The 11,594-nt window shown below is 61.1% G+C and overlaps 1 protein-coding gene across 1 annotated transcript; it reads right to left on the bottom strand.

The window, feature by feature from the left end:
* Positions 1 to 4,809: 4,809 nt before the first annotated feature.
* LOC119105243 (protein bicaudal D) lies at positions 4,810 to 11,056 on the bottom strand (the record flags this gene model as incomplete). Its single annotated transcript, XM_037228711.1, has 9 exons — positions 4,810 to 4,818; positions 5,346 to 5,399; positions 6,038 to 6,246; positions 6,890 to 7,097; positions 7,714 to 7,791; positions 8,103 to 8,242; positions 8,657 to 8,894; positions 10,296 to 10,448; positions 10,994 to 11,056. Coding segments are annotated over 9 exons (1,152 nt in total), but the record flags the coding sequence as incomplete, so codon positions are not given.
* Positions 11,057 to 11,594: the final 538 nt, after the last annotated feature.

Genomic DNA, 11,594 nt, shown 5'->3' on the forward strand with positions numbered 1-11,594 from the left:
CGGTTAAAAATAAGTTATAAAAACGCAAAGTTTCAAGGTCAAAGGACGGAGCATCGCCGACCTGCTCTGTGTATGGGACTGATACACGCTCGGGCAAGTGCCGTTTGAAGCCTAGGTATTCGTTGAAGCCTGGGCTCTGTAACGCGCTGGATGGGGGGGGGTCAAATTGACCCCCCAAGGTTTTTTTCCGAACGGCGCGGCGTAGCCCCGCCTAATTTTGCATAGCTGTAGACAATTGAATAGCGGATCGCTTGGCATCAAAAATTTAGATGGGCCCTGTAAGGTCGCTGACCTATGACAGGTCAAAGTCAGGCCATGGTTTCAGCGAAGGCAATTTCTAGGAATCTTTCAACTAATCCAACAACGGAGTGTTTTTTAGACAGCACAACAGTTGAATGGGCAAATTAAGCTGACCTAAGGTCAGGTATGAAGGTCACACCAAGGTCTAAACCAACCTGTTTTTTACTCAAGGGCTTGCTGTATGGGATAGTTTCTGGTGCTCATTTCGAGTTTATTGATAGCAGGAACCGCATTATACATCTTCCATGGACTTCTTAGAGGTCAGAATAGGTCATTGACCTAAAATGACCTAGGTCAACATTTTGTTTTAGGAACATACTGCCTAGCGTAATCTTTGTCGCTTAGTCAAATGCAAAACTCAAAGCAATCTTGTATGATTTTGGTCACATTGGCCTTTAAAGGTCTAGCAAGGTCATTGACCTCAAATAGGAATGGGACCTTTTGCTTAGAAACGGCTATCTACGTTCTGAGGGCACTTCGAAGACCAACCTGGAACTTGACTTTGTTTGACCGTTTGGACCCAAAGGTCATGACCTAGGAACCTGAAACTCGACCTAAGTGAGTTCGCGTACAGGTCGACACACCCTGGAAATTTGGTGTCTCTAGCTTCTTAGTTCCCGGATTTCAGGGGGGTCAATTTGACCCCCACCCTAGCGAAGGTATCGAGCCGGCCACCCGGGCGCGTGTTAGAGCACGTGAATCAAGGTTGATTTGTAAATACCTATTCAAGGTTAAAAGACAAGGTAGCGTCGCACTGTTGGATGGCATAAATTAAATAGGGTGTCAGCTGAGATATCTTTCAATGTCGGCATTTATTCAAACATTACCCTTCAGTAGTTAAGCAACATAAGCCGTATGCCAGCTTAGCATGCCAACCTTTTTACGCATCATTTCGCAGCCTCCACGGCACGTCAACTTTTTCACGCGTCATCATTTTTTAATTCGCCAATTAGGGGTTCGCCATTTTGGCATTGCGCGATTCGTCCGTGCCGCCAGTCTGTGGTTCGGCATCGAACCGATTCGAATTTCTGAACACCGACGTTCTACATGTCACCATGGAGTTCGCCCTAAAGCAGCTGGCAGAAAGGCGCTCGGCGAACCGCGAGTCGATTTTTCGCTCGGACACCAAATATCTAGCGCCGAAGCGGACGGCAGTTGCGATGAATACCCTCGCCGTTCAGGAGTGTTCTTGGTCTAGTCGGATCTCTGAATTACGCAATGTCTGTGTCCTGTACGCATGCAGGTGCTCATGCAGACGTGGTGGTTGTAAAATGTAAATACAGCGATGGAAACGGTCGTAAATGCAACAATGGAAATGGCTGTGAGTGCAGCAATTGGAAATGATGTGCAGCCGCTATCTATAGCTATTGCTGTCTGATTGATCAAACCATTATAGTTACCTGCATCCTAAAATAGCCATAATATTAGCTGGAGACTGCATCTGACGTTCATTTAATACCAAACACGAAAGAATGAGTGCGTCTGATGTCCAACAGACGGGGCTTGGCACCAAACACCAGAATTGACGCAAGAATGGCCAGACGGATTGGTAAGGCGACGTAATCGATCCGTTCGGCCCGCGGTCTTCCTCGCGACCAGCGATATGCTTCACGGCCGCAAGCGTTTCGCCGAGCCCGAACCCATGTTTTTGTTTCTGAGCGAGCGAGTGATAACGCGTGGATGGGTACATGGCGCGTAGATAGGGACCTGGACGCTGTGCGACTTGCGGGCGAGATACGACAGCTGTTGACAGGGGGGGGGGGGGGGGGGGCGTTGTTTGCCGCGTCGACGCGCTGATGCCATACACACAGGTAAGTGTTGGAGGGCGCAACCAGTCTTTGAGTTATTTGGTTTAGAACGAGGTTGATACGGTGCAATCGGTTTTTGATGCGGTGGAACGCGGGCAAAAGTCCATGTCAAATCTGCGCAGTAAGTGTGAGAGTCGCATTACAAGTGGTTGTGGCGATGTGTGGCGGGGAAGCGTTGCTATGCAGTGATCGCAGACAGCTTTTGTCACAGCTGCATGTCCGTCAGTCTGGTGTACTGCGCTATAGATGTAAGCAAGGCCCATAGGTAAGTTAATGCTCGGGTTGGGGTTATCAGGCTAACCACAGCGAGCACGCCCGCACTGGCGGCGGTGGCGCGAGTGCTGAGCTGCCAGCGCGGCGCCTGGGGCCAGCTGCGACCGCCCCCAGCGACGCCACCGCAGGCCAGTCCCATGGTGCGCGGCCCCGCGACGTCAGGCCCCTCCGAGGCGTGCCGGACGAGCGGCGCTGACTCGCGCCGAGCCCTGTGTTACGGCGGGCGGCCAGGGACCTCAGACATGCGCAGCGAGTCGAGCGCCGCCCTGGGACCCAAGGCCTGAGTCGAGGTGCTTGACCTCACAGGAGCACGTCCCAATGCGTGTCAGTCGTGACTACTGGACAGAGCGTGGACGACTAGAGGTGGGGACGTCAGTACACAGGTCACACGGACCGGGCTGTCTCGCTGCCAAGGATTCGGGGCACCAGTGGTACGAACCAGCTGCCAAGGCTACGAAGTATCAGCGGCACGAACCAGCTGCCAGGGCAACGGGGTACCAGCGGTACGAACCAGCTGCTAGGGCTGCGGGGTACCAGCGGTACGAACCAGCTGCTAGGGCTACGGAGTATCAGCGGCACGAACCAGCTGCCAGGGCTACGGAGTATCAGCGGCACGAACCAGCTGCTAGGGCTGCGGGGTACCAGCGGTACGAACCAGCTGCCAAGGCTCCGGGGTACCAGCGGTACGAACCAGCTGCTAGGGCTGTGAGGTACCAGCGGCACGAACCAGCTGCCAAGGCTCCGGGGACCAGCGGTACGAACCAGCCGCTAAGGCTCCGGGGTACCAGCGGTACGAAACAGCTGCAAGGGCCGTGGGGTACCGGCGGTACGAACCAGCCGCTAAGGCTCCGGGGTGCCAGCGGTACGAACCAGCTGCTAGGGCTGTGGGGTACCAGCGGTACGAACCAGCTGCCAAGGCTCCGGGGTACCAGCGGTACGAACCAGCTGCTAAGGCGTGGGGTACCAGCGGTACGAACCAGCCGCTAAGGCTCCGGGGTACCAGCGGTACGAACCAGCTGCTAGGGCTGTGGGGTACCAGCGGTACGAACCAGCTGCTAAGGCTCCGGGGTACCAGCGGTACGAACCAGCTGCCAGGGCTGTGGGGTACCAGCGGTACGACCCAGCTGCTAGGGCTGTGGGGTACCAGCGGTACGACCCAGCTGGTCGGGCTCGGTGACGGAGTGCCAGTCGCCTGCGTCGATGCCGAGCACAGAGCTGCGGCGTGCAATCACGAGGCCGCTGACACGGACGCGTGGGATGTATCCGGCAGCCCCGCTCCCGCGATGGCGTGCCGTCACGGTCCGTATCCTACGTCATCGTGTGCAGCCGTCAGCGTACCGAGACGCCTCGCAGCCGCGTCGGGAGGCCAGACGGACACCAGTACGATTCGGCAACTTACGAATTTCCGGTCAGACCTAGCGGGACGCCTGAGCTGCGGAGAAGCCACGTTGCGACGATGTCGCTCAGAAGGCGGCCGTCCCAGCATTTCATGCGCTCCGTTCGAATAATTCCGGTGAACAATTCAACCCGCAAGGCATCTGCTCCTGTAGATCGTGCATGCCGTCTGGTCCCATGCTGAACGCTCATTGTTTTCCGATAGTTTTATTAAAGCGCAGTTATATACTAAACATGTCAGTTACCTGTTATATTGTCGGCGCAGGTCAGACTCGATTGTCGCATATTATGTAAACATATTCCGCATCTAAAAGGACAAAATATAAAACCGATCAGCTGCCTCGTGGGTGTTTCACGAGCGGTCCTCCATTCACACACCACCTCCAGACTAAAGCTACCGCGCACCAAGCTCAGAGGCATGCAATAAATACATCGGCCGCGACTGAGAACGCCGCGACACGCGGCTGGTCCACACCTCGGCCGGGGGAGGCTCGCTCGCCACCCCCACCCTGGGAGCGGGCACGAGCCAGCCGAGCCGAGCCAGCGGCGGGCGCGGCCGCCGCCGGGCCGGGCCGCACCTGGACGGTTTGGCACAAGCATGCCAGCGGCGCGGCCTGCCCGACTTTGTACAACAGACGCGGAGCGCGGGGGCGCCGAGGGTCGGCCCGCAACAACACGAGGACAGGCGCCCGCACCGACAGCAGCCAGGGAGGGGGACCGTAACGGGCAAGGGGAGGGTGGGGGCGTGACAGTCCAGCGGCGGCGGGGAGCATGGCAACCGGAATATACACTGGCTCAGTCTGGCAACGTCCCTCGCGACCGGACAAATGCCCCATGGACGGCGTGCGGCGCAGTAACGGAAACGAACGCGCCGAACACACGGCAGCCGCCGGAAGCACCGCGTGGAATCAGAACGACGCTGCCGTAATACTTCACGATATTGCATCCACTTCAGACGAGAGATGGGAGCAGCCTCCTTTGGTATCCGCTTGATCTCGCGCTCACAGGACCCGTACGCGCAGCTGCATTCACGTTAAGTACGCTGCCGGCCGGAACACGCGGCACCGCGTCACAAACGGCGCGCGCCGCGCTGAAATGTCGAAGCGAGTGAAGAACTACAGCGCCGCCGGCCGGCCGCAGCTTAAGACCGGGGCCCGCCGTCGACCGGACGGCGGGCACGGCCTGCAGGAACGGGGCTACATCTGGGTGCACGCGGGTCAGGTCTCCCGACGTCCGTAGCCGCCGCCGCCGGCTGAGAAGCGGCCGCCGCGGGCCGCGCCACCCCGCGAGCGGCCGCGCTCGCCGCCGCCGAACCGGCGCCAGCTGCCGTCCTGCCGGCACGAGGGAGACAGTCACGCGGCGGCGCGGCACCGGCGGAGACGCAGTCGGAACAGCGACGGCACCACCGGCAGCGACGGAGAGATGTCATGACACGATGACACGATGACACGGCGCTGACACAACCGTGACACTGCCACTGCCACTGGCACCGTCACTGACAGAGATACAGTGCCGCTGCGAGCCACGTCCAACATTAACACAGCCAGCCGCGGTGAAGCGGTGACTGACAGCGACGCGCAGGAGCTGGCACGGCGACTCACGACCGACGGCGACGGACAGAAACTGTGGCAGAGTGACACACCAGCGACGGTGTCACAGTGTCATAGCAAAGTGTGACTGAAGGGGATCGAAGGGCCGGCCGCCACGCGCCGGGACACAGTGCCGGGTCAGCGCGCGGCTGACGCCGAGCCGGCGATGTGCCGACGGAGGCTGCCGGGGCGACGCGCACTCGAGCGAGCGGCCCGGTGACGCCGGCACACGTGACCGGCACGGGTGTGACACTGGCCGCCGCGGACGTGGCACCATACGGATCGGCCGGCGAGGGACTGACAACAGCGATCGAAATGGATACGGTGATGCGGCGGCCGCGAAACAGTGTAACAAGGCGAGGCGGACAGCGAACGTGGACTTGACCCAAGTTCACAGAATTTGACAACAAACAAAAACAACAACAGCAACAACAGCCGCACCACGGTGAATGTAGCACGTCAACCAACTGCTAAAGCATAGTGCGTTGGGGATGAGAGGTGGGAGGGCGGGAGATCGACTCTTCAGAACACAACGACCCAATGTCAACTCCCGCCGAACATCTAGCGCGAAGCACACGACGCGCACCAGCGCGGCACACGACAGCAGACCAGCAGCCCGGCGCGTGACGTCACCCACACCTGACCTCACCCGGTGACCGCCCCGACACTGACCTGCGCGGCGGAGGAGCGCGCCGGCCGCCGCTCGCGGTCCAGCTCCAGGTCCTCCAGCTTCTGGGTGAGCGTCAGCTTCTGCTGGATGGCCATGCGCAGCAGCGAGTTGAGCGTCTTCTTCTCCTCCTCGCTGCTGGCCATCTGTCGCTGCAGCTCGTCCACCTGCGTGACGTACTCCTCGCAGCGAGCGGCGAACATGGCGCGCAGACCTGGCGGCGGCGGCGGCGCCAGCGGTGAGGCGGCTGCGCGGCGCACACCCGCCACACGGCGGCCCGCGAAAGGGACACGCAGCCTCGGTGACGGCGGCGGCACGGCCAACACCAGCCACACGGCGGCCCGTGAACGGGACACGCGGCCTTGGTGACGGCGGCCACGGCCAACACCCGCCACACGGCGGCCCGTGGACGGGACACGCAGCCTCGGTGGCGGCGGCGGCACGTCTGTACCACAGGCCGAGGAGCTCACACCTAGCCTCGTACGCCGCGACTTCGCAAGGGCCCGCCTCCGCCCTCGCGCTGACCCCACCCAGAGTATGATCGACGAGACAAACTTACCGTGAGGTTGGAGTGCACTGCATCACAGATAGATGTGGCAAATATCACCCCGATTAAGAGCTGCACCATCATCCACAGCGCGAACGGCCTTACAGTGCCAAGGCATTTTTCAAAAAGTAAAGGCGAAGAATAACCAACGCACATGTGATGCACACCTCAGCACCGCACGTGGGGTAGCCATCACATCGTAAAGACAAAGACGTAGGCGTTCGGAAACCAAGCCATTGATAGGCCCGGCCCAGCGGCGCCTGATCCAGAGCAGGTCACCCAGATGCGTCAGCCCATCTGTCCGACTCACTGGAGAAGGTGGCCGCGTCCTCCTTGAGCAGGCGCAGCTCGTTGCGCAGCTTCATCATGGTCTTGCTGACAATAGTCTTCTCGTTGACGTACTTGGACTTGAGGTTGGCCAGCGCCACCTCGGCCGTCTGCTTGTTAGCCTTGAGCACGGTGCGCAGCGTGGCGATCTGCTCCCGCTTCGTGGACAGCAGGCTCTTCAGCTTGATCACCTGGCGCGCCGGGGGAGGTCAGAGGCGGGAACACGGTCAAGCTACGCGGAGAAACCGGTTTCAATGTCCAGGATTGGAGGGGGACCTTACCAGCATTGTCATGCGACAGTGTTAGGACGCAGCTCGTCCAAAACAATTACGCCACTGCAATAGAATAGCTATGGCAGGCTCTGAACCCCATAATTATTCACGACTAGCCCACGTGTCCCAGATAATATCTCCACAGCTCCAACCACACACCTTACCTTCCACCCTGGTGGCGTAATAGGCGGGGCAGCTCACAGTGTACGAGCAGATAACCATCCCCCGTAAGCGACACCTACCGTCTGAGTATGTCACCCCAGTAACGACGCAGTGGCCGTACCTACACATGGGGCCCCTGTCCGAACCCACCGCAGGATAGCAGCGGCGCTCCTGAACGAGGCTCCTGGCGTCGCGCCGCCCCGAAATGACTCCACCTGCGCCCACTCGGACGGTACGGAGACAGCAGGCGGCGCGCCGTCCCTCGCCCCCCCCCTCCCCTCCCCGGCCGCCCGCAGCGCACCTGCTCCTGCAGCTCCTCCATCTGCAGCTGCTCGGTGTCGGCCTCGCCGTCGGTCTCGGCGCGCGGCCCGGCCGCCGACTGCTTGTTCAGGTCCATCACGTGCTCCACGGCGCGGCGCAGGTACTTGACCTGGTCCGTGATCGTCTCCATCTGGGCACGGCACGCGGACGGTGTCACGCGGGAGGGGCTGGACACGTGTAACGTCGTGTCGCGTCTCAGCTGGGTGGGAAGACGTGCGCTCTGACACTGAGGCGGGCGCGAGGACCACGGCAATTCCGCCTGTCGCAGAGTCCAGGCAGCAGATCTGCTCCTGCAATGCGACCGGTCGGCGCAGACGGCCTGGACAAAACCAACCCACACAAAGCCATGAACCACTTCACTGGAGTCAATACAGGTGTCAGCGGCTTCTGCCAGTACCAGTCTATATCAAACTTCCGACCCCTCTCGCCCCCTCTGCTGACCTGCTTGGCGACCAGGGTCGGGTCGGCCGCCTCGCCCTCCTTCAGCGGTTTGGCCAGCTTCAGCGAGCTCATCAGCTGCTCGAACTTGGTGGGCGCGAACGAGCTGTTGGGTGACCCTTCGCGGCTGGGACTGCCCTCGCCTGCGCGAAACGCGGCGCACGTCAGGTACACCGGGCCGTCGGGGGCGCATCCACACCCAACATGAGCAGCACAAGACTGGAGCTAGGAAGCTTCTCCGTTAACGTGAAAACAGCGCACAGACACTGATTGGTACACCTCGCAGTCAGCCGCGACTCGGCGCCAGTCACCGAGCCGGGCCGCGAACGTGATGGTGGCGACCAGTCGACGACAGGGGCGCCGCGAACGAGACAGCGGTAATGTGCGCTGCTGGATAGCAGTCACCATGACACAAAAACTTGATGTCATTATCTTCCCTTTCACGCCTCAGAACGGGGCCGCGCGTAGGCTGCCCGCCCCGGGACCGACGTCGCCGAAGCAGAGACGGGACGACACTGCCCCGGTCTTCCCCACACAACCCCCGCATCGCCACGTACCCAGAGTTTTGACGTTCTGCATGTGCTCGAGCATGACGCGATGGGGCGTCTGGCCGTGCGCCAGGCAGACCTGGTGGTACAGCTGGGCCAGCTCCTCGCTGACGCCCAGCATGTCCTCCTGCGTGCTGGACAGCGTGCCCTGCGTCAGCGCCGTCAGCTGGCTGAGCACCGACAAGTCCGACTGCAGGTCGCCCACGTGCACCTCCGACTCGGAGAGGCGGCTGCGCAGCGACGTCACCTGCGGCGGTCACGGCCAGGTCAGTGACGTCACACGTCAGACTTGGCCCCGGACGAGCGACAACGCAGCGATGTCCACGCCGGCAGTGGACACCACTGACACCGTTGCCAAGGACAGACCAGTGGCGTCGCTCAGTCACGCAGTCACAGAGTTTTTAAAGAAGACGCGGTGCACGTCACTGCGCCTGTTTAAAGGAGAGCTAGCCGATGCAGGGGGCAGAAAGGGAGACATAGGCCAGAGTGTCGGCCGGGAGCTCGGTCCGCGCCTCCCGTGCGGAGGCCACTGTTGTTACCGACTCAGCCATTCCGCCACCTACAGTGCACATAACCCCTCATCGACTCGGACTAGGCCGCGTGTGAATCACATTCTCAAGGAGTGCCTGTGTGACGTTGGGGCATACTAAAAACGGCAGCGCATTCCACTTCAGACACAACCGTGGGGGCCTTCAGGCGTGGGGGCCTTCAGACACAACCCCAATTTCAAGGCAATCAGGAAATTTTCCTACCATTCCAGGTGGGTCGGTGCAATGCCATGAAAACATAGCGCTGCCCGAGCACGGCGAATCCAAAAAACAGCCACGCCTTGCATACCTCGCTCCACCTCCAGCAGCCCTCCCCAGACAACCACCAGCAGCCCTCCCCAGACAATCACCGGCAGCCCTCCCCAGACAACCACCAGCAGGCCTCCCAGACACCCACAGGCAGCCCTCCCCAGATAACCACCTGCAGCCCTCCCCAGATAACCACCAGCAGGCCTCCCCAGACAACCACCGGCAGCCCTCCCCAGATAACCACCGGCAGCCCTCCCCAGATAACCACCGGCAGCCCTCCCCAGATAACCACCGGCAGCCCTCCCAGATAACCACCAGCAGGCCTCCCCAGATAACCACCAGCAGGCCTCCCCAGACAGCCACCGGCAGCCCTCCCCAGATAACCACCGGCAGCCCTCCCCAGACAACCACCGGCAGCCCTCCCCAGATAACCCCGGCAGCCCTCCCCAGATAACCACCGGCAGCCCTCCCCAGATAACCACCGGCAGCCCTCCCCAGATAACCACCAGCAGGCCTCCCCAGATAACCACCAGCAGGCCTCCCCAGACAGCCACCGGCAGCCCTCCCCAGATAACCACCGGCAGCCCTCCCCAGACAACCACCGGCAGCCCTCCCCAGATAACCACCGGCAGCCCTCCCCAGATAACCACCGGCAGCCGCTCCGACCCGGGAACGGCCGTCGCAACCCTTCAGCGATCCAGTCCGCGGCAGGCTCCAGCACCAGTCGGCCAGCGCCGGGGCAGCCGTGCACACCGACGGCCACAAAACAGTAGTCGGGCTCGGCACACTCGTGGTAGAATAGGTAACGAACGCATCCGGAGCCGGCACAGCCGAAGCCGACCGCCACGGGCCGCGGTGAGCGCCGGCCGTGCCACCTCGTTGCGCAGGTTGACGACGGCCTCTGACGAGTTGGTCTCGGAGGCCTGCATGTGCTGGATGTCTGTCTGCAGCCGGCTGATCTCCAGCATGGCCAGCTGGTGCCGCTGCCGGTGCTTGTCCAGCACCTGGACGGCACAGGGAGCGGGCGGCTGGCACTCCGGCACGACATGGCAGCACCGCGGCGCACCACAGGCGGCACCGGTCGACGACTGGTCATCCCCGGCAGGCCAGTTGAAGGTCTGCTGTTTGACCTCACATCCGTGAGTTACAGTGACACGATGTTCTCATCAGTTGCACATAATGAAATAGGTGGCAGCATTCATCGCCTGGCCACCGATCTAACAGCGCAAACCATGGGCATTTCCGACCACGAAGAGGATACACGACGAACTTCTCCCGTGTTGTGCGCCACCAATGTCGCCAGAGCGTGCTGCTTGACCAGCGTCTCTGTCCCGTCCCCCACACCATGCCCGTGTCAGAGTCGCAGAGTCGGTCCAGCCGCGCCGGCCGCCGTACCTGCTCGACCTTGGCCAGCTCCGGCGACTGAGCGGCGGCGCCGACGTCGGCGGCAGGCTGTCGCCCTCCTCCTCCTCGTGCAGGGCCATCAGCGCCTCCACGTCGCCACCAGCTGGGCGGCCTGCGCCCGCTGCGACTCCAGCTCGGCGCGCGCCCGCTCCAGGCTTTCCTGGCTGTCGCGCAGACTGCGCGTAAGCTGGCCCTTCTCGGCGTCCGCCTGCGAGCAGAGGGGCACGGGTCAGCTGCTCCCTCCGGCTCCGTCCGCGCCAGGGGAGGATAGGAGGCACACGCGGAGGACGTGGCAGCCGCCAGCCGCCAGAACTGACCACAACCGTCGTGGCCGTGGGTGTAGTCCATGCGCGCGATTGGTGTGAAAACAAAACTATGCCACAATGTCATTAACATCAGGGTTTGTAAATGAGTATCACGCAGCGCACAACGTACACAAGCCGAAGACACACAAAATGGACTATTTGGAATACTCTGGAACCCCACAGCCGTCCGTTTTATAAAATAATATGAAAATAGAGCAACTCAGCATCCTCAAGCCATTGTGGCGGTGGGCAGCTGGTAGCAACAACAATGAGAGAATCGCTTCTGTTAACTTGATGCCTGAGAAGACCTACTGATCCCAAACATCAGAGGGACTGCAGCAGGTCCTGCAGCAGTCCACCCGTCGCCTCGGCCAGCTTCATCGGCATCACTGCCACCCTCCACTCAGATCACCAGCACGCTCGCCGGCGGCCTGCTCACCT

Source organism: Pollicipes pollicipes, unplaced genomic scaffold (genome assembly GCF_011947565.3).
Source record: "Pollicipes pollicipes isolate AB1234 unplaced genomic scaffold, Ppol_2.1 Scaffold_6098;HRSCAF=7232_pilon_pilon_pilon, whole genome shotgun sequence".
In the NCBI taxonomy this organism is placed as follows: Eukaryota; Metazoa; Arthropoda; class Thecostraca; order Pollicipedomorpha; family Pollicipedidae; genus Pollicipes; species Pollicipes pollicipes.